Raw genomic sequence first — 27,207 nt, 5'->3', positions numbered from 1 at the left:
AAAAGTCTACGAGTTGTTTTGTGAAAAGTCACAGTATATAACTTAAATATGCAGTTATTTAATAAACCTATGAAACCTACACCTTTGTAACATAGCTTATTACAACACTGTACACACTATATTGACTGGATGTTTATTGTTTGTTTATTTTTTGCCAACAATGCTTTAAAAAAAATTGGATAACTATCCAAAAAGGAATTAAATAAAAATAAATAAAAAATAAATAAGAATGAAAAGGACACTATAAAGCCACAGAGCATAACCATATAACTTAAATCACAATATGCAAAATGCATAGTGCTATGGGTTTGTGAGTCTGACTTGAAGAACGAACGACTCGAAACCGAAGAGACGAACTAATCATTTCTCTTTCCGGTACTGACAGCATAGTCTCTATGGGACTGACAGGAAGAACGAAAGACTCGCACCCGGCCGAAACCGAACCAGACGAACTAATCATTTCTCTTTCCGGTACTGACAGCATAGTCTCTATGGGACTGACAGGAAGAACGAAAGACTAGGACCCGGCCGAACCCGAAGACTCGCGAAAGATGAACTAATCATTTATGACTTCATGTACCTTATGCGATGTTGCGCGCATGCGCGGTCAACACAAAATGAACGAATCACTCTCTGAGACAACTCGGTAGTCCCGAGTCATATTAAAGATTCGTTCAAAATGAACGAATCGTTCATGAACGACACATCACTAAAATCGATGCGAATCGCCAAAAAAAGGAAGAAGACGTGCTTGAAACGGCTTTGGCGATACCAATCAGTACGCGGGAGAAAGTATCCATCTAACAGTTATCCAATTTGAAGACAATTCTTGGTGAGTCACAAATCCTCGTGTTGGTTGTCATTAAAATATGAAAGGATATTTAGCTGCTGCTCTTACTTATTTTAGGTTTGTTAACTAAGTTGTGGAAGAAGCACTGTCGAAGTAAACCAACTTGTAAGCCACTAAACTTGTTAGCAATGTTAACATGTTTTTGCTAAGATAGCGCTAGCAAAGATTCTATAGTTAACTTTATCAAACGTCTGTGGCGCTAACTTTAGAATTTTTGCATGCACTAACCACCTTGTATGTAATTATACCTTTGTGATAATGTTAACTATCGTGTTTGGCAGATAGTTTGGCAGATGACACAGGGAGCCATTCAGAGGTTTTTTACAAAATTAACCGATGATACCACTGAAAGTGAGGGTTTAAGCAAGGAGAGGTCAGAGGACAGAATCAACCAGCAGGCAGCTGAGGACCAGGGTAGCCCAAACCCCTCTTCACCAGGTCAGAGAAAACATGATGTAGGCAAAGCCAGATGATAGACACAATGCAATGTATTAAATGGTATTCATTGAAATTGCAACGAGGAGAAATGTACTGCTTGCTGAGGGTCTGAAAATAATGACGCCAAAATGAATGTTTCTGCTAGCAGCTAGTACCAGAAAAGTTAGCAATAACTGCTCATATTAACCTAATTTTCAGAAGAATGCATGCTGATGTCAAGTAACGTATACAGTTCAACTTTAGCTGTCATTGTTACCCTTTCTAGGTTAACATGATTAATGTTGTATGGATTGCATTTTCTTATTTTATTTCTTAAACAGAACTACATTTATAGTTGTCAGATGGCATGTTCAAATCAAATCACTTTATTGTCACACTACCATGTACACAAGTGCAACAGTAGGTGAAATACTTGTGTGCAGGTCCGAGCAACATAGCAGTCATGACAGTGACGAGACATATGCCAATTACAATAAACAACATACTTACACAACACAATTTACATACCAAATGTACACATACTTACACAACACAATAATTATATACAATGTACAGTAGACAATACACACAATATAGAATACACAATATACAATACAATAAGTAAGGAGTATATGAAATATATATATATACTGTATATGTAGTAGTATATTGAGGAGAATATGTTGACAGTCCAGTGTGAGATTATAGATTAATAAAGTGCAGTGCAAATTAATGATCATGAGAGATCAATTGTTCAATAGTCTGACTGCTTGGGGGAAGAAGCTGTCATGTAGTCGGCTGGTGCGGGTCCTGATGCTACCACCGTCGTATCGTCAGCAAACTTAATGATGGCATTGGAGCTATGTGTTGCCACACAGTCATGTGTGTATAGTGAATACAGGAGTGGGCTGAGAAAACAGCCCTGCGGGGCTCCAGTGTTGAGGGTCAGTGATGAGGTGTTGCTGCCCATTCGAACCACCTGACGTCTGCCTGACAGGAAATCCAGGATCCAGCTGCACAGCGAGCTGTTTAGGCCCAGAGCCCAGAGTTTCTCATCAAGCTTGGAGGGCACTATGGTGTTGAATGCTGAGCTGTAGTCTACAAACAGCATTCTCACATATGTGTTCCTTTTTTCCAGGTGGGAGAGAGCAGTGTATAGTGTAGATGCAATGGCATCATCAGTGGTTGAATAGAAGCATGGATTATTTTTGTGACACATTTCTGTTTTAGCTCTATGTGAAGGCACAGGCTCAGATGATGACAGCCAGAATGAGAGCGAACCTGATGACTTCAACCCACAATCTCCAGAACCACCCAGACCAGAGTCCCCAGATAGTGCTGCTTCCAATGGTGAGCTACTATCTTCTTACTGTGTGCATATTTTAAATAAGATGAGAGAAACATTACAGGCAATGTATGTGGTACTGACTCTGTGGTTATGTTTAATCTTTTTTCATTTGCTACTTGTAGACATTTCCCGATGTCTAGCAGAGGGCTCAGTGCAGAGAAGTTGTGCTGCTCCACCTGGACCTGATGGTATGCCTATATTTTCAGCCTGTTGAAGTTCTCAATGGACATTTAACAAACTATGCATTGATTAACAATAATTTACTGTTTATAAGCGACGACATGATTATGAAACTTAAAAGGTGGAATTCAGAATGAAGTTATAAAAAATATATATTTTTGTTTGCTTCTCTCCAGACATTTCCCAGTCCAGAGCAGATGGTCCAGTGCAACCTGTCCTCAAGGTTTTCCCCAAGACACAGCACAGGAACAGGAAGAGAGCATTCATTGAGACCTGGTACAAAGACTTTACGTGGCTGGAGTATTCTGTCTCTAGAGACTCTGTTTATTGCTACCCTTGTCGCCACTTTTCGCTCCCAAATGCCCCAATGTCTATATTCAGGTCAGAATCAGGGTTCTCTAATTGGAAAAAAGCACTGTGCAGAAATGGTGGCTTTAGAGATCATTGCAAATCAGAACATCACAGAAGTGCTGTGTTTGCTTAGACACAGCACAAATTAGTCATTGAAAAAAAAACCTCCATGATCGAATCAATAAACAAAGAAAGGGAAAAAAAAAGAGTTAGAGAGAACCAGATATATATCAAAACCATTGCTCAGGTGCTGCTCTTAACAGCTGTTCAAAAAATTTCTCAGCGTGGACACAGGGAATCTGAAGGCTCGGATAACCCCGGCAATTTCTTAGCCATCTTGGATGCAATTGCACAGCACGATTCATTAATTGAGAAACGCATCAATGCACATGGGAATGCAAAATACACCAGTAAGAACATTCAAAATGAAATTTTAGAAACGCTTGCAGAGATGGTTTAACTTGACATAATCAAGGAAGTTAAACAAAGCGAGGTCTTCAGCATAATCGTAGATGAAACAAAAGACCTGCAAAAGAAAGAGCAGATGTCTTTTGTTGTGAGGTATTATTATAATGGTACCATCAATGAGAGCTTTCTTGACTTTGTGAATGCCGAACAGCTTGATGCAGCAGGTCTAAGTAGACTGATTATAAAATGCTTGGAAAAACATGGGCTGGAGTATCGTAGCAACCTCGTTGGACAGGGCTACGATGGAGCTGCCGTCACGAGTGGCAAGCACTCTGGCGTTTGCACAAGAATTCAAGAGGTAGCAAAATATGCCTTTTATGTGCATTGTAAGGCTCACTGCTTAAATCTTGTGATTGTGGATAGTGTTAAATCAGTGACTGAGGCAGGTTGCTTTTTTTCACTCATGCAGAAATTACATAATTTTCTATCAGGATCTTATGTGCACACAAAATGGCATGACATACAGAAAGAGATGTATGGTGGTCAACCCCGTGAAATGCCTTCATTAAGTGACACCAGGTGGGCTTGCAGATTTTCAGCCTGTCGCAATATGCTTGATAGACTTCCAGCAGTGTACCGTGTTCTTCAGCAAATTGGGCAGGAAAAGGACGGTGATCGGGCAACAGATGCTCGTGGTTTATTAGCTCAACTTGATGTTAGTTTCATTGGTGTTCTAGTGACATTCAACAAAGTCCTGGGACAGGCCAAATTTTTGTCTGACATGTTACAGTCACCCTCACTGGATCTAGCAGCAGCAGTCACTCTTGTAGAATCATTGCTGGACACATTAGAGCAATACAGGAGTGAGGCCTATTTTGAGGCTGATGTGGAAAGAGGTTGAGGAAATGGCTGTAAAATGTGACCTCAGCTTGGAAAAGACTGAGAAGAGGCAGCCAAAGATGAACACACGATTGTGTGATTACATAATAACTTCACCATCTGGTGAGCGTAGAGTCAATAAAGATGATGGGGAAAGCTTTAAGAGACATGTGTACTACCCGGTGCTTGATTCAATGGCTGGTGAGTTGCAAAGACGGTTCTCTAAACCCAACTGCAAAATTATGAAGGGAATTCAAGCACTTCACCATCAAAGTGTTACCTTTTTACAGGAAGAGGCTCTTTTTTCCTTTGCAAAGATTTTTGACTCAAATGTTGAGGACTTGTCAAATGAGATGTATCAGATCAAGACAGTGCTGGATAGGAAAGAGAAAAGTGGAATGCAGAGATTGACCACGCTCCTTGAATTTGTTGCTTTTCTGGAGCCTTTCAAAGAGGTGTTCCATGAGCTTTTCGGGCTTTGCAAGATTGCTGTAGTAATACAGTTAAGCAGTGCTTCTTGTTCTGGGTTTTATGAAAAAACACTTCCCCGCCAAACACGGAATTTTCCGGGTATCCGTGTTTTAGGTGGTATACGGTAAGGAAGACCCGCGCGCATGTTTTGAAAGAGTACGCAACTCTTTGATCAAAGAAACAGACTGCGATCGTCTCAAACGTGAAGAAGTGGAACACCATACTAATACTAAAGCACTTGTTTGATAAAAATGCCTTTTTCTCAGCTTTTTGTCCGAAATGTTGTTTTTGACAAAACCTACCTCTGTTCAAGTGGCAATAAAAAAAGAACAAATTAAGATAAATTAAAATCGTCAGATCTTTATTTTGATATATAGCATCTTCATATATTTTATGGAAGAAAATATTCTGCGGGCCATTAAAGTTTAGCGAAAATCGTCAAAAACCCTGGCGGTGGCTGGCAACTTTTTTTTAAAAAACGCTGGCGGGGAAAGAGTTAAGCTGGGAGGTACAAGTTGTTGCTCCTACTACAGTATGTTAATGCTGCTTTGCATGTTCAAAATTGTTTATATCATCAAAAAAGGGCTTAAATTGTAATTTGTTTTTCTGACAATATGTGAAAAAGATGAGAAATAAGAAACAAATGTTTAGGTAAAAATATCCACACTGTAAATTGTATTGTATTGGAAACAGTGTTATGGTAACATACGTACATGAATAAATTATTTTGTGTGCTTGAATGTACCCTCTACTTGGCCCCTGAATGTAACATGTGGCCCCTTAATGGCCCCTGTTACAGAAAAATCCTAGAACCGCCACTGATCAAAGGTAAGAATAATAGAGAAGAATATTATTTTATTACAAAATCCTGCATACCAGCAATATGATTTTATAATTATTGTGATGCAGTTGCACTTGTAATTGCTCTATATTGTTCACTAGTAAAAAAAAAAATATAAAATAAAACAACAATGTGAACTGGATTCCTGTCAAAATTTACACAATAATTTGGAACAAGTCCTTAAACAGAACCTGCAATATTGTAAAGGACACCTAAAAATAGTCAAATAAGTAGTTAGATTCTGATAATTAACCATAGCCTATAGCTCATTAGACTAACTGTAGCTATTTACAGTTGGCAAGCAATGTATCCACTTGGCGGATGAGCGATCACAGGGGTGCATTATTTAACGTCTTCGAATGAGGCTAATCAGGAATTAGAGTCAAAGAACGATCTGTTTAATAATTAAAAATCTACGTTGTGTCACACTGTCACTAGATAATCGCAAAATTCTCATTTTAAAATATACTACGTGAGAATTGTTACACAAATTTGATCCATAAGGCTGTTTATCCTTGACGTGTTCATGATGAGAGGAGAGAGAGAGAGAGAGAGAGAGTTTTCGTCATTACTGTAGAAATAAATGAAGACAGTAGCCTAAACCTATTTCACACAGAAGGGAGGAGATTTGCCGACGGCTCCTATTGGTTTAGTGCAAACGTGATGACTTTGAGGTGACTGGCTTCATGCCTTATAAAGCCCCCTCAGCGCAAGAAAACACCACTGTGGTCCGTACAGCTGAGGGAAACCTGTTAGAAAACTGAACCATGAGTGAGGTAAGTACAAGTTCAGTTTAACGCATACGGAAGTGATATTTAATGCACCATAAGGGCATATATTTGATTATAACACGCATAAGGGCTTTTTAATATAAGATATCACTCTTGCTTAATTGCATCCAGTCTGCTGATTTCGTTGTGATGCTGTATTGTTGCTGTGAATTTTCACTCAGTTTAACTCACTTTATGCGGTTTGCTTTAGCCTGCTATGCATCATCATTTGAGTTTCTCTTTTGTTTCAGTAGGAAGTGCTCACTTTTAACTTATTTTATACAATGCATTTATTATAACGTTTAATTTAATGATAAGTTTAAAGGTGGAGGTGAAGAGGTTTGCATGTCATTGCACATTTCGTTAAATTAGGCTTGTGATATCACCACATGACACTCAAGCTACAGGGCCAGAATCCACGTTGAAAAAAATGCTTCTGTTTTGCTTTTTTTCTTCTAATACAGTGTTTTAATTCAGAATTATATTATCAGCATTACAATTTGAGTGAAATGTTGTATTAAACAATGAATGTTATTTCAAGAATTCCTTAGTATTTGATTTGTTCCCCATTTGCTTTAATGATCTGGCATGGACTCAGTGCCACACAATGAAGTCACTACTGTGTGCAAAACTTGATGATCCATGTTATGCCAGCATTTAAAATGTATCAAGTTTTAATAAAAAAATTAAATAATAGTTTTTCCAAATCTTAAAAGGTTCTGTTGATTCCCTGTTCATTTAAATTCGATTTTGGAACCCGCTGTACATTTCTACTCTCTGTAAAGTAACGTTTCTGTCGTTAACATGTAACAGCAGAGCAGGCATCAGCCATTACCAGTATGTTGAATTATATTCATCTCAATGCTTCGGACAGCAAAAGACACGAAATAAGAAAAAAAAAGAAAAGAAAAACTAATGTACAGTTGGCATTACAACATTTGCTAGATAACAAAGTACACAACACCACCACACTTGCATGCAGGGGTAGCCTACAGCTTTACTTTTTAAAGTCAAATTTTTTTTTTTGTCTGAAAAGCATTAAGTTCCAGTACAAATAATTTGTTTCTGTTTTCTGAGAAAGTGTGCTCACTCTTGCTGAGCTAAATTACACAAATTTAACTAGAGGTCGACCGATTAATCGGCCGGCCGGCCGGCCGATTAATCGTCCGATTTTTAGCATTTTTTAACATAATCGGCATCGGCCAATATCCAAGTATATCAAGCCGATTATTAGGCAGGCGCATCTGTGGGCAGCCTAGTGTTGTTGTGGAACACGTGTTTGACACATGCTGCCCCTAGAGTCATTTTCCAGCAGAGTGAGCAGACCTCATCCAGTGCCTAAGAAAGGAGCTAAGCTCCTTGGAGAAAATGGTAAGGATTAAATTTGTATAACTTATTTATATTTAAATAAAAGCTATTGATATGTTACTGCCAACTTCAAGAAAAAACGCGACATGACGTGCAGCTACTTTGGATATTGAGTAGTTGAAGTTGCATTATCACAGCAGAAGGGTTGCTATCATGTCACAATAAGCAAGCAAGAATTTTGCAATTACAGACAGTGAATCTGAGAGTTTTATTTGTTCTGTTTGTGTGTCTTATATTTGAGAGGGTTGTCACTCAATGCAGAGAAATAAGTAATAAAAAAGATACCAACGCACTATAGGCTAGTGAAGGACTGGCTTTGGTAAGCTCGGACGTTATCGGTTCTGCTGTCGGTACTGGAGAAATTAAGAAAATACATTTATTATTGCTATAAAGAGAAAGTTATTTTATCTCGCCAGCCATTTCTATGTATAATAATATGAAACCATTTGTCTGTGATGCAATTTAGCTATTCGCAGTCGGAGAGAGAGAGAGATCTTGCGCACAGCGAGCACAACAAGAGCCCTGCATAATGAGTGACGACGGAGGACAGAACTAAACATTTAAACGTAGCCTGGTTTAGATCTTTGATTATTAGTCTGATTTTATTTTAGATTTCACCTTCCAAAGATTATAAAAATAATATTTATACATAAGCCACATTCTGTCTAGCACAACTTCCTTCCCTTCACAGCGGTGCACTGACATTTCTCCCTAAAACTTAACGTGCCTTGTAAAATGCAGTCTAGCTACTGTTGCTAAATTGCGGGACGCGTTTAATAATAAAAAGAGCGCAAGAGATACCGTTCCCAAGGCGGTGCGCGCTCCAAAACACACCGCAACGAGACAAGCAAAGTATAGGCTATTTTGGGTTTCATGTGCACGTCTAAACGATCAACTATACACAAAAACATGTCAAAACGACCGGCTTGGAGATTCACTTAAACACAGTTTATGTCTTAAATGGATGTAGTTATGGAAATAGTTGGGAGAAAATATGCTGCATCAGGAGCCTATTAGACTCGGTCTTAAAGGGGAAGCGGTCTAATAATGAACGATTGAGCCATTACTGCGAATCAAACAAAAAAAGGCAAAGAGTAAATCACTTACAGCTCTTGAATGAATAACTTCTGCATTAATAAGCATTAATCTATCTATGATAAACTATGCCGTGTTATTTTACAATTGATTACTTTATTAGATTACTTTTTAGACCACACCTGAACAGTAATGTTAGTAGACCTTCCTGAAATTAAATCACTGTGCCTATATAACGTTTATCTTTGTTTAATATATATAACAAAAAGAACTGTTAAGAATACCGTTGAAGTACTGGATCGATAAGCAGTATCAGTAAGAGTAGTAATACCATTAAAACTTAACGATACCCATCCCTAGTTATGCCTGTGCTTCTCTTGGATGCTCTGAATATTGGATTACGTATCTGGATTGCGCCTTAATTAAAGCTGCATTTGGATCGCAACCTTCGTGTCTCGGAGCAGTTCGAACACCTGCTTTGTTTATTTAATATATTTGTTATACATTATTTATACAATATGTTTTTACATTCTACATTTTTAATTTAAGTGTACAAGTGCAGATTGGTCAAGTGTTCAATAAATGTATTTATTGAGAAATTTTGTCTGTCTTAAGTAATTATTTGTGTTTCAAATAAAAGGTTCAAATAAGAGGTTAAAAACAAGCACATATCGGCCAAAATAAATCGGCAGCATTAATCGGCCATCGGCCGAACCAAATTTCAAAAGATCAGCATCGGCCTGAAAAAAAAAACAATATCCGTCGACCTCTAAATTTAACTATGCAATACATTCTGTTGTTGCATAAAGCACACACTATGCTTTATTTTGTCAGCTGAAAAAACCCTGGGCTTTTTCATCAGCCAAATCCCCTGTTCCTCTCAGAAGACCTGCTGGACATGAGCAGTGTGTTCAGTGTTCTTTGACAAGAGTTTGGCTTTGATCATGGTCATGTTGATTTTGAGGTTTGAATGTTGAACTGTCTGTCACAAACAATGTTCGAAAATGTTCAAAAAGTTTGGGTTGTCTCAAAAAAAGGTTTGTGAATAAAGCAGCTTTTCATCCCCTGTTTCAAGAGAACAAAATTGTAACTTCCAGGAAATAGCTAAATATACCATAATATTCTAATGTTTGTCACCTAAAAATTTGTTGTCAAATTATCCCACTACCAGGGTGGGTTGTAATGCTCAATAGAAAACACACATTTACGTTTTGCGCATGAATTTGTGGTAATTAAATTTACTTGTTCAAAAATAACTATATATTGGTCTACTTTTTGTTTCAAACATACCTTAATTCATTAGATTCGCTTTCATCATCCAATAAAATATTTTGTTAACTTGTAACCTGTGGGTGGTTAGTTTAAGCTGCAAAGAGCCCCTGACCTTCTGCTGTTTTAGTCCAATATCTGGCTATGCAAGACTATGCCATTCCCCATTATCATTCACCTTCACCCCTATTTTTTAATTTCTAATTTTAAACTTTTGAATTTAAAATTATTAACATATAGGGTACATTTTAATTCAAATCTACTAATACAATCAAATACAAATATGGAAATATCTAGTGCTGTTGCCACAGTCAGCACTGGACAGGTGAACTCTTCCCCTTATAAGAGCACACGGGCAATGACAGAATTCAGGCACCATTAAGAGGGATACTTCTGAAAATTCTTTTGTCTTAGGTTTCATAAAAAATTATCAGTAACTGGTTACATTATGTAAAGATAACTTTTTGCATTTTGGAAAAATTCAAAGGGGTTTTGTTCCTGTTTTCTGCAAAATAATTAGATTTGGTTTTGTTCAGAATGACCATTGCAACATTTACTCTGACTTTTTCAGTGCGAATATAGGAAACTACTCCGTAGCCGGCTTGCAACCACTCATTCGATTAATTCCACTGCCGTTCTATTCACCTTTACAAAGTGTTGGATAAGTGCAGAGAACACCCCTGGGTGCTTCGGCAGCTACGCTAAAAGAGTATATACTTCGAGTATTTTCTCTAAATGTGTGAGCACTTATGGAAAGCGTCTTTTAAAGATGCCTTTCCGTCTGTGTGTAGTTCCTGGAAGTGGTCGCTATCTCTCCGCCTCTGATGGTCACGATCGATGCCTCATGTGTATGGGCCGTAGCCAAGCTGAGACAGCGTTCATAGAGACAGCATTCAGATCACTCTCACTGCTCGAGTGATCTGGTGGCCATGCTTACCTGGACTGCCACGAGCGTCGGGCTCGAGTGGACCCTCTGCCCTGCCCTGAGCCCTCTTGGCTTGATGACTGGTTCATGGACTCGGAGCGCCGCTCACAGCTGCGTCCCGGCCTGCCCCAGTCCCATTCTTCCCAGAGGTGTATGAGGAACTCACAAACTCGTGGCAGGCAACTTTCACTGCCCGGACCCGACCTCTGAGTTCCTCTGCTCTCACTACCCTCGACGGTGGGGTGGGGGTACACAGAATCACCCGAGACTATCGTCCAAGGCCTCTACGTATACGTTGTCCCTGACGGCCAAGGCTTACAGTGCCGCTGGACAGGCCACCTTCACCCTGCATGCCATGGCCCTCCTGCAAGTTCACCAGGCCAAGGCATTGAAAGAGCTGCGCTCGGCGACCAGCCTTGCCCTACAGGCGACAAAGGTCATGGCACGGGCTCTCGGGCAGGTGATGCCCACTATGGTGGTCCAGGAGCACCACCTGTGGCTTAACCTGGTTCAGATGAGGATCGCAGACAAGGTTTGCTTGTCTCTTTGGGGACACCGTTGAGAATTTTGCCCCGCAGTTCTCGACAGTCAAGAAGCAGGTGGTGGCTATCCAGCACAACTGCTCATCGCCGATGCCGTCCTCCTGTGGCTACACCGGCTCCGCCGCAGTCTGAGCCAACCACTTGGCCCTGGCGTAGAGCCCCCCGCAAGAAACCAATGCCTCCCGAGCATTTTTTTTTAACGTTAATAAAGTTTTAATTATCAATTTATTTTTTACACAAACCTATCGATTTTTGCTTCAAAAGACTGGAGTCATGTTGATTACTTTTATGCTGCCTAAATATGCCTTGGAATGTCATTCACTTTCATTGTATGGACAGAGCTGAAATATTTTCTCCTTGAGTTTGATTGTGTCCTATTGCATTTTTTTTTTCCTCAAGTGTGATTTTGTGCACTCCGTCGAGGGCCCCTGGTTGTGTAGAATCTTTGCCAAAGACGAACAACGTGGTATGCGGCCCTACATTGCGATATGCGATTGCGATATAATAAACCAATGGTAAGATGAGTCAACTTGCTTGGTTATCAAGGAAAATGCACAAATAGATTAGTGATAATGCTGAAATGTGTATTTCTCAACTCAAATACAAACTAGCAACAACAACAACTATAAATGCAGTGTTTTCAAATTAAAATATTTTTACAAAATTAAATAATAACATCTTTGCATTACTGCAAACTTGTTATTTTCTCAATATTACACCTAAATAAAATGGAACAATAAATAAGAACATACAAATTTTCATGAAAATAAGATTGTCCAAACAAACAGGGACATTTAATCAGGATGTAACATGTACTTTCTATAAACTCTTTTGAAAAGGAAACTGGATATAAAAGTGTGGTTCACTCAAACCACTAAAACTGTTGTTGTTGTGTGTTTTTTTTAAATGACCAACTGGTATTTCCAAATCCTCTTTCTAAAAAGTTATACTTATCACTGGTACCTCTTGTCCAGTGTGTGGATCATTTTCTGAAATCCCACTTTGGTAACGGTGCATCTTGTCTCTTTATATCTTTGTGAAGACTTGTCATATGGTGTGACACTCGCAAACACATCTGTAATTGTGCTTTGTTTAGTTTACTGGTCTTTTGAATGTAATGTCAACGAAAACTGTTAGAGTGCGCGTCACCCGGCAGAACTTTATATCTCTCCCGGTCTCGACTCCCCCTCAGATAGTGTGTCTAATCTGACTGTACCGAGAATGACAGTTTTGGACTTTGTGTTTATTTCATGGCACGTTCCCGTATAATATGAACTTGAATTAAGGATGAAATAAAGATATGTCGCCAAGCTACGATCTGCGTTTCTATCAGACATTCGAGCTGCAGACAACGGGGTTGAGAGAGCAGCAACGCTGTGTTAGAGGGTGCATCAGCTGGCGGAACTTTAAATCTTTCCCGGTCTCGACTCCCTCTCAGATTGTGTCTCTTCCGCAACTGGTTGAAGCGGGCTCTGACCGCACCAAGAATGACAGTTTTGGAGTTTGTGTTTAGTTCCTGGCACGCTCCTGTATAATATGAACTTGAATTAAGGATGAAATAAAGATATATCCGTGTTATTTTTTCTGGCCACCAGTTCAGTATCGGTCTGCTCGTCATCCATCTTCACCTGATTTCCACTCTGCACATCCGAAACTCACATGACATGACCACACGTGCCACTCCCTAAACTGAGACTGACTGGTCATGTTTTTATTAGTGGTGTAGAAAATGGGCAAACAGCTTTCAGAGAGAATGGGCTGTCATGTCCACACATGCACTTACTTATTTTATATAATCACAGCATTTTGCCATCATATAATTGCACAGGCTGACATCGCGATTGCGATATGATTAATCGTGCAGCACTAATCCACACCAATATACAGTCATTTGGTTTTGAGCATGACCCATCTATGTACCAATGGTCCCCCTCCTCCAGAGCAGACGTAAAAACGTCCAGTCTGCCCAAGGTGTGTTCAGTGATTTGAGCTATGCAGTCATGAGGGTCATCTTGAAATGCCCCATTGGTTAACATTTTACGTAAGCACAATGTGGGGCCGTGTACAAAATGATGACACAATGGTTAAATTTGATGTTGTGAGAAGGGTTGCTTCGTAACCACTTCTTTGTGCAGTCATATGCTGTGTGGTAATGTTTTGTAAAATAACTCTTACCTGGTGAGCGGTGTGAACGGTAATTAGGTGTGATAATACTATGCGTTCCGCATCCTGTACCATTAATGCTGTGGCAGCCACTGCCCGCAAACATGCAGGGAGGCCTTTGGCGACTGTCTCTAAAATTTTTGACAAGTACGCCACTGGTCTATATGTTCTGCAATGGGACTGAGCGAGGATTGCTGCTGCTGTGCCTGATGCCTCATGCACGTACAGATGAAAGGGTTCATCATGATTTGGTAGCAATGTCCATTTCAGCAGTCCACTTGATAGGTTCCTCAGCCCTTGAGAGTGTTGCTTCTCTCAGGATTTTGTCATATAACAAGCAGTTTGGCAGCCATGCTCGACAATAATTCACAAAAACCAAGAAGCTTTGCATTAGAGTCTTTGTTTTAGGGTGTTGGAAGGTAGTAATCATCTTCACTCTGTCTGTGGAGAGACGAACTTTTCCTTTCTGTAGTTCATGACTCAGATTGATAGTTCAGTTTCACCCATTGCAGCTTTTCTTTTGATGCCTTGAAGCCAGCCTTCGCTAATGCATTGCACACAATAGTTGAAGCGGCTGTGCATGACTTGATGTCCGGGCAGGAAAGCAGGATGTCGTCAGCATATTGCAATAGACAGGTGGCAGCTTGGTGTCCTTCTAGCGTGCACTACAGCAGAGAACACAGCAGGCAAGTCTCTAAATTCCTGGGGCATTCTGTTACTGTTGGCCTCCATATGTGAATGCGAACAGCGGCTGCGTAACAAGCATGACTGACACTGAAGAATGCAGAACACAAATTAATAATAGTAAAATGAGTGTGGTCTGCTGGAATTTAGTTAATAGTAGTGCACACATCCGGCACCACTGGTGACAATGGCATTAATTTTTTTAATTAATTAATGTTAATCGCCATGTATTATTAGCTTTCTTCATAGGATTAATTGGTGATTTATATGATTGCCCATGAGTGAATGGGTTTCAAAATACCTTGTTTCAGACACTGAATTAATACCTTTTAATACCTTTTGTTTTTCTGACAGAGGATACTGTTTGCAGTATACTGGCAAGTTAGAGTGGAGTTTGGCAACATATGGTCTTACATCAATAATGCCCGCCTCATCTTTGTGGGCGGCCCATAGCGCTGGGTCGACGTTGAGCATTTCCTGTTTCGCAGCAGAAGTGTTGACAGACGTTGAGCTGCAACCTTCTCTGCAATGTCCTGTATACACAGACTGACAATATACTGAGGGAAACAGCAATTGTAATGAGTTAGAATAAAAAGTAATTTTTTTGCCCCAATTTTATGCATCGGATAACCAGTAGGCAGAACGGAGAGTCAGGCAAAATTACAAAATCATGCATTTTAGCAAGTTTTTGTTATCTGGAGATGTTATGGGTAATTTTGGTGTTATATGACACTTAACAGGAATGCCATTAATTCCTACAGAGTTTAGAGTGCATCCCATAATAGAGCCCTCATAGCAATGCGCTGTTAATTAATTTTTAGATGCGCCCTTATCGATGATAAAGGTATGTGGTTTATATATGATATCCGTCTGGTCACTTGATAAAAGGAAATGAAAATGTTGTACCTTCACTCGTATTTTCTTTTAAATCTGAATCGAATACGTCCGCGGCTGCAGCGAATGAGTTGCCTTTAAATTGTGTTAAATCGGGATACAACAGTGCGCATGGTGTCTTTGGGAGTTTAAAGCTTTTTTTCAAGACAATATCATATTTAGGCGGCTTAATTTTAAACAGAGACCGCTGCGTGCATTTTATTAGACTCTTTTCGTTCAGGACCGTTGTCCCAGAATGGTTTTATTTTCTTCCACACCTCGTATGACACTTATGTATTTATTATCCCACTGAGGGTCCTCTCACCCTTTTTAACCATAGATTTGGATTTACTCATGAATTGATCTAATTACGTTTTTCCTTTTTTTTTCTTCCATTTTTTTCTTTCTCCTTTCGCTGACCACCCAGCCAAATTGCTGCTATACGGTTCAGTATTAAACCCCTGATTATTTCTGTACATAAAATCTTTTGGCATTTCCCCTGGCAGGGGACGGCTTAATTTTTCATCCATGATTTGATTGATTAACAGTGATTATTTAAACAGTAATGTTTTGTTCTCCAGGGGCACAGCTCCAACGTCTGCTGGACAGGGCACGTACGAAATAAGGTTTTATGCTTAAAAAATGGAATGATCAGTTCCCTTTCTGTAGTCTAGCAGAGCTATACACATTACCCCGTAGGGAGTTCACTTAAATGATTCGTGCACTTTATTCGAAGTGGAATGATCAGTTCCCTTTCTGCTGTCTAGCAGAGCTATACACATTCCCCCGTGGGCAGTTTACTAAATGCACAAACTACACAGTTCAGAGATACCCCATCAAACAGGTCAATCAAAAATCGTCAAAACTGACCTTACCTGTTTGTGGGATATCCCGGACGAGCGCCCAGCTGTTAGGAATATTTTTGGAATATCGTGGTGGTCCCAAAATTCTCTGGTCCCTCTAATTTATGTCTCATGTGCCTGGTCAGGTTACAGCTGTGAGTCTGTGCCTCTGAAGTCTTCCGGAAGGGAAGAGAAAGAACAACAACACACAGCGTCTATATTCAATCTGCTCAAAGTTTATTACAGCAAGCATAATATTTATACCTTTCATAGAACAAAGAACAACCAATAGAAAAGTGCCAGCAAGGCTCGCATGGTCAAGGACAAGAGAGTTGTTGATACCGGAATAGTTCAGGAACAAAATCATATACGGCAGTCCTAGATATTTGTTACGTCTATAACTGAGATATTTAGCTCATGAAAAAGGAGTATGTGCTCGTTGGAGCACAGAACATTCCAAAAGAGGATAATTGAAACTAACAGAATCTGCTGAAGGTCATGCACTCTTCGAGCGTGTGGTGTGCTTCTGTGGTTAGCACACATACATACAGATACATACACACATACACACAGAGTTAGATGTCAAACTAAAGACAGCATGTACAATTTATATTTCTCACATTGCCCCCTTTGATCAAAAAATTATCACAATTAGATTATACATTGTACCATGCTAAAACCTTTACCATGGGAATTTTAAACCCTTGTATCTTCTTCGTTCATTCTTGAACGTGAGGTGGTCTTACCACTAAGCTAATAGAGCTGGAAATCATTTGTTTGATTAAAGCCATAAAACAAGGCCATAGGCAGGTGATGACGAAAAATACAAGCAATACGCGGAATATGACCATTAAGTAATGTTCAATTTTATAAATGAATGCCCAAAAACCTGAAAAGAAATCAACATCCCCACTGGCACGGTCTTGTGACCTCTTTACTATTTCAGAAATATTTTTTAGCTGTTGGGGGCACTATGACTTCCCACATGTGGTGTTATTTCTCAGGACCTAGGGCTCCTGCGTTATGCTAGCCACTGACACTGCGTGTTCAGCTCCTCCAGTGGGGTCGCACTCAGCAGTTACCTGTCGGTCTCTCCTCTGGTGCTGCTTAACTCGGGACGTGCGGATCCACTGTGGCTGGAGGTCAGTCAGGACTGCTGTTCTGGTCACGGCTATGACCGTTGCTGGACCCTGGTATCGAGGTTCCCCAGTCTTTGTTGGTTTCAATCTTAAGATAAGGACCTGCTAATTTGGAACAAATGGGTGAGTGGGTTTTTATGTGGACATAGGGAGAGAGAGAGATATATTACCATTAATGCCATTCAACGTTTTGATTAGGGAATCCACGTATTCCTCGATCACCACCTCTGTGTCACCTGTGGAGAGAAAGCCAGCGCGACCCACGGGGGTCGGGAAAGGTCTACCCATTATTATTTCAAATGGGTACATTTTAGTTACACTTGATGGTGTCATCCTGAGTTCAGTAAGAACGGCAGGAAGCACATCTACCCAAGTCCTACCTGTTTCCGTACATGCTTTGTTCAACCTTTCTTTTAATGTAGGGTTCGTTCGTTCTGCCACACCCGCCGACTGGGGGTGGTATGGAATGTTAAAATGCCAATTAATGTTGAGCTCCTTCTATACCAAACATTAATCTCACAATTTTTATCTAAATCGCACAATGGATGGCAAAGATATGAGCACTTCCTCTTTCATTTTACACCATTTATCACCTCACCATGGCAACACCATTTGAAATATCAATAATCTTTTCGCAATTTAGCATCTTCAATGTCTTGGCATGATGTTGCCCACGTTTGGTGCCTGTCACATAAATCCCCTAGGAGGAGTATTTCAAATTCCAGAGCATGCATTTTTCAAACAATGCAAAATGGCAGACTTCCTGTTGGGCAGAGCTTATGACAGGCAAAGAGAATAACTTTACAGATCTTAATCGCAATCAGCTAAAAGGCTTCTCATCTGCACTGTTGCACGAGTGTAACGGAACCAGCTTGTGCAAATGATCTGCTCTGCTCTCTGGCACGAGCATACAACAACTGGGCTTCCCTCGATATTGCGGATCGTAGACCTCAAAACTGATGTGGCATGTCAGGGCTTTAAACTAGAAAAGTCTCACTAGAATTGAAATTGGTCAAACACCACTGAGGAAAAGAGCAACACTGTGCTATGTGCTATTTTTTTTCATTATACATTATTCACCTTTACAACATTTTTCACTATTTTACACACATAAAATTAACTTATATTTTGGGGAAAAAATAAATACTTTTTTGTATGAAATAATCTAAACGGTAGAATATATTAGACCTCATTTTATATCAACAATTGGCAGTTAAAGTTCCAAGATGTGTTTCAGCTAGTATTTATTTTTCATAAATAATATAATTTGTTATTATTATTATTACTGTTAATTAAGGCTAGCTACACTGACCTAACCATGGTAATGAGGAGCCTTTCCTCCTGTGTAATATGCATGTTCTGTTTGAATTAGGTTTGAAATTAGGAAACAAACGGGATAATAATGGGCTCATAAGTAACTATGCTCTTAAATTTTTAAAAGGGGGAGAAATCCCGAGCTCGGACAGAAGCAAGCAAGTGTGCTGGGGGGGACGGGTGGTTCGTGGGGATTTACCCGGCGAAACCGAGCCCGTCGTTATCCCCAAATCGCCTTCATCGCCAGCCGGGTTATCCTCAATCCCGTGGGAAGAAGAAACGACGCGGGGGACGGCTGAAGTGGCTTTCCCTCGTGAGAGAAGAGAGCCAATGTTGCCATGGTTATGTTCTCGCACATGACCATTCATAAAACGCTGCCTGCACGTGATCGCAGCCCAGGCATGCGAGGCAGCTTTTATGACCGTCAGAAGTGGAGAGAAAAACATCTTTAAAAAGACGTGTCCTGAAAAGGACGTTCAATGCCTGCTGTGTATTGCTTTCTTTCATGAGTGGGAACTCAAACTCTTAGAAAAAATAGACTCTTTTTAGGAGGAGAACACTCTTTTTAACAGGAAGAAAGCGCTGTTCAAGCGCCCAGGGGCGTGAACTGCACAACTTGTAGAGAGAGAAGCTGCTTGCTGCCCAACCATTCGGCTCCGAAGAGAAATTCTGACTGGCATTCGCTGCCCTGCTACCCTTTATACCCGTATGTCCGGAGTGGGGCATGCAAATTCTGTCTGCCAACTTGACATTGGGCTTTTCTCAGGTTCAGAGGTACGATTTGGCGTCCGAGAAGACCCCTTGTGTCTCTTCCTTCATCACAACGTCGAGAGAGTGACAGAAGGGGAACGTTATTTACATTTACACAGTAGCACAATTCCAAACATTTGTAACCGCTACAAGTTATTATACAAATCTAAAAACAAGACACAGTATCACAGAAAAGGTTGAGATGACAGCGTTTCAACAGATTTGTAATGAGCAACATATACAAACTACATTTTCAGTTTTCCACCAAAATAAAAGCTCCAGGTGAAGTTAATATGACAAAATGTATTTGTATTACAGTATATTGTATTATAATAAAATGTAAGCGGGCTCCAGTGTGTGAACTAGTTAAAATATGTAGGTAAATATTGCTTTTTATTACAGTATTGTTTTACTGGTGCATCTAAATAAAAATTATTAAATTAAATGATTAAAATCATTCTTGTGCTAATTTGGTGATAAACGGTGTAAAACATGCCTTAAATATTTATTGATTATTTCATGCATTAAACAGTCTGAATCTATTTGGCTACAATGGCAATTATTCAGATATATATTGAATATTGTCAGTAAACGAAAAAATATTTTTCAGCTCATGTGCAGTAAGTAGTGGCAGAAAGCAGGCAAACTGATGTGTTAGATTTGATAGATTAGACGATTAAACAAAAGTTTGGCACAAAACCCCATACATACAGAAATATTCTTAACTATATATTATAACGATGAGTTAATAATATACCTGTAATAATGTTCACTATAAATGTTTGCTGCAAAGCCATGAGTTGAAATTATCTCCTCAGTCCAGTCAGATCTGTTGATGGCTTGAAGCCACAGCTTCAAGATAAATAAAAATAATTTTTCAACTACAGAATCCAATACTCTTTTTTTTTTTTTTGCCATCACTGCTGTTTGTGACATAAGCAGTGACACTGCCAAAGGATTGGTCTATTGCCCAGCCCTACCAGAAAGATGTTTTTGTCAAAGTAGGTGGAGCCAATGGGTCACACCCATTGATGTTGGGCAATGGCAGTAAGGTGTTAAACAGTCAGTATGAAGTTTTCCTGAAAGTTTGTCCTAGAAAGCTGTTTTGAACCACTGCAAAATACGTATAATCCACTTTTTGGCTCTTTGGCCAGATTTTGTTTGTCATGGTGTTACACCCGTTCTTTATTTGATTTAGCTAGAAGTATATTGGCACTATTACAAGGCATTCCATCCAGAAGTGACCATTCTTATGCCCTATTGCCTTCAAATTTTGTGCTGAAATGCTGCATGTATTTTTCCCCAGTAGATGTTCAAAAATAAAATACATTTAATTTCAATATGCTTAATTTTTCCATTTCTTGTTTCTTTCTACAGAGGCAAGGATCTGGAGCTACTGGTGGCAACAGCAAAACCTCTGAGACACAAGGTAAAGCGAAGATATTCCCAGTCCAGAATCAAACACATCATAGGTCTTTCATCTTTATATGGCAGCTCCCACACTGGAAACACATGGTACATCCCAGGAATTCTTTGTCTTGGAAAAAAATTAATTAATCAGGTTGTTACATTTACCCCAAAAACCTTCAAAGTACAGAAAAGCCCAGTATCCTCTCACAAGCATCTCTGAAGTATTCTCAAAGCACCCTGCTAAACAAACATTTTCTCCACTGTGCTCGCTGAAGCAAGAAAGCACTAGTAAGCATTTAAAAAATGTGTGCCTGTGTGTGAAAAAAGGTGCTGAATAAATGAAAGTCATTGAAGTAATGAACACGTTCCCTAGAGTTTTAGCTGCAAACTCTCATAAAAAGGGCAGAACCAACAAATATGTCCATACATCTTAAATAAGACATAAATATTTTTGTTGTTGTTATTGTTGGTTTTATTGCTGATGAAGTAATGCATGTAAGGACACTGATGCCCCAGGGACAGTTGTGTATTGATCTTATTAAGCTAGGTGTAAGAACTGCATCTTACTGCAAGGGGATTTCACTAAACCTTGGATCTTCCAAGAATTGGCCTTATTACGAATTCAGTGCAATGTGCAATTTTAGCAGTGACTCTCTAATTAAGCTTCATTTTATACTATATCAATTCGAAGTAAATTAGCATTTATACAGTCTTACCCTATGATTGAGATGTTGTGTGGATTGAAGCCGGGGACATCGTCTGGCCCTTCATGGCCCGGGGAGACAGAATGTTCCCTGTCTGTCGCTCACTTTGAAGTTGTGTCGAGTGAAGCAACACTAGGGGTCCCTATTCTATCACGCAATGCGCTGAACCATGTACGTGAGCTGCTGACGCAGGTGCGGGCAGGCAGTTGCATGCCAAAGCAACAGGCTGCATCAGACTGCACGTACCCATCCCCAACGCCCCATAAAAATCGTCATAAACTTTTTAGGTTCCCGGCATCCTGGAGGGTGGGAACAAAGCGACGTGCCAAGCATGGGAGCAGGCCGCGCCAGCCCCGCCTTTTCTCTCTCTATGTTTCGTGCATAGAGTTACAGCGGCTGAGGCCATTTTAACACTATCACACACATCGGGGGAAGGCGTTCTTTTCCAAATCCTATTCTTTCAGGGGGAAAATACCCCGCGGAGACCACCACCTGCGCAAGCTGGAGGGAGGTAAAGTGTGGCGAAATACGTCACATGTGTTTTCAGGCCACATGTTGAAGTGACACGGTGGTAGATCCTACCTGATGCGAGGGAGGCAGCAGGGACTGCCCAAGGGAGATGCAGGTCCTCCAGTAGGGGCACCGTACCGCGGAAAATACACACAGGGGGATTAATCCACAAGGGCCCATCCTGTGGAGCACCTATTCCAGTACAGAGTAATTTTAGTACCCGTAGTGGGTCTGGTCGGGGAATTCCTCCTCTGAATTCACGGTCCTCCGGGAAGAAGTGGACCGGGGGGGGGAACGTGTCCGTGAGCGGTGTCCGGACCCAAGGAACCAATCGTCTAGCTGGGAGGACGGAGGGTTCCAGTCCAACCCCACGCTGTTGACGGCCCGGGCAAGCATGTCGGCTATCTGGGAATCAGCCTCAGACTGGCCGTGCCGACCCTAAGGTGGCAGTCCAGTCGAGTCTTCCGTGTCAGACACCGGAACATTCTCCGATACAGCGGCAAATTCATCATCCAGCTCGGGGGTCTCGAGGGAGTAAACAGACTGGCCGTGAGGCAATCTGCTCTCACCTTGAGCTCGGACAGAAGTCAACGAGCGTGCCGGGGGCCGGGTGGTTCGTGGAGATCTACCTGACGAAACCGAGCCCGCTGCCATCCCAAAATCGCCTCCATTGCCAGCCGGGTCGCCTCTATCCTGTGGGAAGGAGCGACTTTAGGAAGGAAAGCCGCGACTGCAATGTTGCCATGGTTATGTTCTCGCAGTGAGATCATGAACCATCCACAAACAACACCTTGGCCCAGACAAACGAGGCAGAGTTTATGACCATCAGGAGCAGAGAGAAATCGACCGCATCCAGGAACTACACAGGGGCGGAAGGGCATCTATACAAAGATGCGTCCTGAAAAGGATGTTCAACGCCAGCTGTGTGTTTGCTCTTTTAGAGAAATAAAGTCTTTTAGAAAATACTCTCTTTTAGAAGCACTGTCCAAGCGCCCAGGGGAAAAGCTGCACTGCCTTGCTGAGAAGGAGAAAGCATAGATCCAAGAGCAGACACTCTACAGAGGTGAGTGGAACAGTAGTGATCTCAGTTCGCTGATCACACAACCACTCAGCTCCGAAGAAGAAATCTGATTGAACAGATGATTCCCTCCTTTTATACCCATATGTCCGGGGGAGGGACATGCAAATTCTGTCTGCCAGATTCTCATTGACCTTTTCTCAAGTTCAGAGATAAACAAGGCCTTCAAGAAAGTCCCCTACTGTCGCGTCACTCGACACAACGTCGAAGTGAGCGACAGACGGGAAACTGTATTTACAAGATGAGCATGCATCATCATTACTAGTAGGAAATTCTGGATTTTTTTAAGGCATAAGGCCATCTTGGTGAAAGAATCATGACTGAAACAAATTGTGATTGATTGAAATAAGTAGTTATTGTAAATGTTGACTGTACAAGTTTGTAAGCATTTTGTGTATTTGTGTACTATAAAGCTTGCATAAATTACATAGATAAAGCATCAGTTATACACTTAATGAGCATCCTTAACTCTTCAGTCTGTTTTTCACTTAATACCTCTCATTTTTGTCAATAATTGAAAAGGAGAAAAAACAATATTTAAATGATAATACAAAAAAGACCAAAATCACAATTCTGAACTCGTATGAACTTCCCAGAAAGACTTGAAGGAGCATTAGTCACAAGTTCTTCACAACATATTATGCCACTTCTCAGGATTCCTAGCTCTTGATAACAAAAATAATTAATGAAAATAAAATTATTAATTTAAAAATGGGCTTTATGCAAGTTTCTCTTTCCACTATTCAATAACAGAGAATAAGTATTTATTTATTTATTTATTTTTATTTTTTTTTTACAAATTCAGATTTGTAAAACATTTCTTTAAACACGTATACGATAGCATGACAAATGATGTGAGGGGCTGTCTGTGCCTGTAGGCCATTAATTTGTTGCCTCAAATACAGCTGGCAAGTTGCTTTTCAAGCATTTAAAAGCTATGTTGCTGAAGTGATGTAATGAAATTGCAGTTGCAGTCAGTCTGAGATGGCAGCCATGCTTGCCTGGGCAGCTGCGAACATCGGGCCCGAGTGGAACACTCTGCCCTGCCCTGAGCATTCGATGATTGGTTTCTGGGCTCGGAGTGTGACTCATGGCCGCACCCCACCCCGGGGCCTTTCTTCCCGGAAGTGCATGATGAGTTTGCGTACCCGCTTCGCTGGCTCATTCATTCTGACTACCCTCGATGGTAGGGCGGCTAAGGGATATGTCGAGCTTCCCCAGGTAGAGCGCACTATTGGGGTGCATTTATGCCCACAGGGCGTAGCCACCTGGAGGAACCAACCAAGGCTCCCTTCCAAAGCTTGTAAGTTCTCTTTGTCCCTAGTGGTGAAGGCTTACAACGCCGGTGCTCAGGCTGCCTCTGCCCTGGATGCCATGGCCATCCTGCAGGTCCACCAGGCCAAGGCACTCAAAGATTTGCACGAGGGTAGTGCCGACCCAGGGCTAATTCAGGAACTGTGCACTGCGACCGACCTTGATCTCTGGGTGACGAAGGTCACGGCGCGCACCATGGGCCAGACGATGTCCACTATGGTGGTCCATATGCGGCACCTGTGGCTCAACCTTGCTGAGATGCGTGACTCTGAGAAGGCTCGCTTTCTTAATGCGACCATCTCGCAATGGTGGCCTTTCAGCGACACTGTCAAGGACTTCACCCATCAGTTCTCTTGATGGTGAAAAAACAGGTAGAGGCTATCAAGCACATCCTGCCGCAGTGCAACTCGGCATCCCACAGGCCTCCGAGGTCCCGCAGCCCATCTGCCGCTCGCCAAGGCCCCAGACGGGCTTCGAAGCAGCCCTGAGACAGGCAACCCAGGGATGAGGTCAACCCACCCCTGGGTCACAAGGTAAGTACTTTAACATCGCTGGATGCCCTCTTAGCCCCGTAACCCACATTGTCAGCAAAAGAGCAGTTTCCTAATTTCCTGGGTAATTTTCCAATACTCAGTCCTCACGGTGCTGGTGCTGAAAGTCTTTCCGGTCCATGAGCGTGCCGCGAGCCCCTCATCTTCCCTTGTCCTCCATTGAAAAAAAGCAGGCAAACAGGTAAGTACAGTGGATCTTGGGGCCACTCGTCCACCCCAGCCTGTTGTGGGCGTGAAAACGACAAAAATGCATTTACAGTAATTAACAGTGTTAACGTCCTGGTTACTTTCGTACATTTTTTTTGTTTTTTTCAGGATTTGATTTGATTATTTTGGAGCGATTCATAATTATTTAAAAAAAAAAAAATTGCAGAAATGGTATTAAAATGTTGTATTAAACATTCTTAATTTGTACTACACAGACGTGCACCAGACTTGAGTCCTAGAGTCACAGATGGTTTGGCTTGGATGTGTGGCTGCATATATAAATATGAATGATATGAAATTGTACATATAGATATGTTACATCCATTATAGATATCCAATATGAATAAAGGATAACATAATGTCTGATGCAACATAATGACTTGATGCAAACACACACAAACAGACGGTATGTAAACCGTGGGATAAGCATAATAGATTTAAATATGTAGCATTTACAATATATTCCACCGATAATTACGAATAAAATATGTTGTGTGCAGGCAGATAAGATCCATTTTAAAATTGAGCAGAGCAGTCATGTTTTAAGTTCTGTTTAATGTTTATAATGTCATTTTATTTTATGACGGGTTTATTTATTTTTTAAGATAAGTGTGATCCTGTTTCATTTAGATTAAATCTGACCCACTGAATGCTAGTGTAAGTCACCAGTGTGTTCATTATTGTCTATCACTGGGAAATGTATTGTATTCATTTCTATTCAGGCAACATTAGCACTAAACTACTTTAAATGCTTGCGCCAGAACACACATATTTTCATGGCTGCCGGAGTTATTTAAAGATGGAATGTACCGTATTTAGCTGATAGAAAGTTGGCAACCCTACTGAATGTTGTCGAAATTTACCTAGTCGTAGTTACCTCTACTAAAACACGTCTTCATGATCATTCACAGCATATACTGTATCATATAATTAAACCTGATAACCGTTAAACCATAATACATTTTATGTACATATTTTTCGAATATAGGCATCTCCTTTATAAATTTGTCAAATGTGTCCACTTTGCATTAAAGTAAATTTTCATAGGTTATTAATGTTGAATAAGTGTTATAAAAGGAAAATTCTCTAATCATTTACTCACTCTCATGCCAGATGTGTATGACTTTTTTCTTCTGCTGAACACAAAGATTTTTTAAATGTATTTGTTTTACAAATATATCAGCTCTGTAGGTTCTTACAATGCAAGTGAATGGTGGCCAGAACTTTTGAGGTCCAAAAAGCATATAAAGGCAGCATAAAGGTAATCCATATACTCCAGTGGTTAAATTAATATCTTCAGAAGCAATACGATAGGTGTGGGTGAGAAAAAAAATAAATTAAGTCCTTTATTTTTGTCCATTTTAAGTCCATGTATGCATGTATGCATGCATGCATGTATGCAGGCTGGGGGAATTAACACGTTAATCTTTGCAATTAATTTGAAATCATTAAAAATAATTACGCAATTGACGTTTCACATTTGTTTATTATTTTTGTTTTGCCTCAATCATAAACACTAAAGCCTCAGTTTTAATGACTTCCTGTTGCGGCGCTATTGTGAGTGTGCCGAGCCAAGTCATCCTGGCATGATGGAGAAGGACAAGGGTATAGTTTTGCTGAAGTGTGAGCAATGACAACTACTTGGGCGTCACAGCAGAGCAGTCTTACACACTTCTATTTGTCTATCACCAGATACGTCCAAGAAAGACATCCCCGAGGACATTGACATGGATGCCCCCGAAACAGAGAAGGCAGCGGTTGCGATTCAATCGCAGTTCAGGAAGTTCCAGAAGAAGAAACATGATGAAAAGTAATAGTTGCCAGTGGACTCTGTCAGTACGACCCATCAGTATGGCCTGGTTTGATATTGCATGTAATACAATCCATTCTGGAGGGACTCAAGGGGGGATCAGGGTTGTAATCGTTCAATCACTGATATTGCCCTGAAATTCCGTAGCGTAACTGGTTATTTTACTGCTAAAACTTTTAAATTAATTTGTTGATTTGTATTTAT

The 27,207-nt window shown here is 40.6% G+C and overlaps 1 protein-coding gene across 3 annotated transcripts; it reads left to right on the top strand.

Annotated features, from left to right (window-relative positions):
* The first annotated feature begins 638 nt into the window (after positions 1-638).
* LOC127629878 (uncharacterized) lies at positions 639-26,974 on the top strand. Of its 3 annotated transcripts, XM_052107166.1 has the most exons (7): positions 639-832; positions 1,132-1,288; positions 2,498-2,617; positions 2,738-2,803; positions 2,972-3,071; positions 20,797-20,848; positions 26,886-26,974. In XM_052107166.1, coding segments are annotated over exons 2-6 (432 nt in total). In that variant the 5' UTR covers positions 639-832; positions 1,132-1,143; the 3' UTR covers positions 20,798-20,848; positions 26,886-26,974. The 3 variants fall into 3 exon arrangements, 2 of the variants coding, with proteins under 2 accessions (XP_051963126.1, XP_051963125.1); XR_007968812.1 differs by lacking the exon at positions 1,132-1,288; XM_052107165.1 differs by lacking the exons at positions 20,797-20,848; positions 26,886-26,974 and having other exon boundaries at positions 2,972-5,483.
* Positions 26,975-27,207: the final 233 nt, after the last annotated feature.

This window comes from Xyrauchen texanus, chromosome 36 (genome assembly GCF_025860055.1).
Source record: "Xyrauchen texanus isolate HMW12.3.18 chromosome 36, RBS_HiC_50CHRs, whole genome shotgun sequence".
Classification (NCBI taxonomy): domain Eukaryota; kingdom Metazoa; phylum Chordata; class Actinopteri; order Cypriniformes; family Catostomidae; genus Xyrauchen; species Xyrauchen texanus.
Note: the sequence above shows the minus strand (reverse complement) of the source record. Positions and strands in the feature narration are given on the sequence as shown.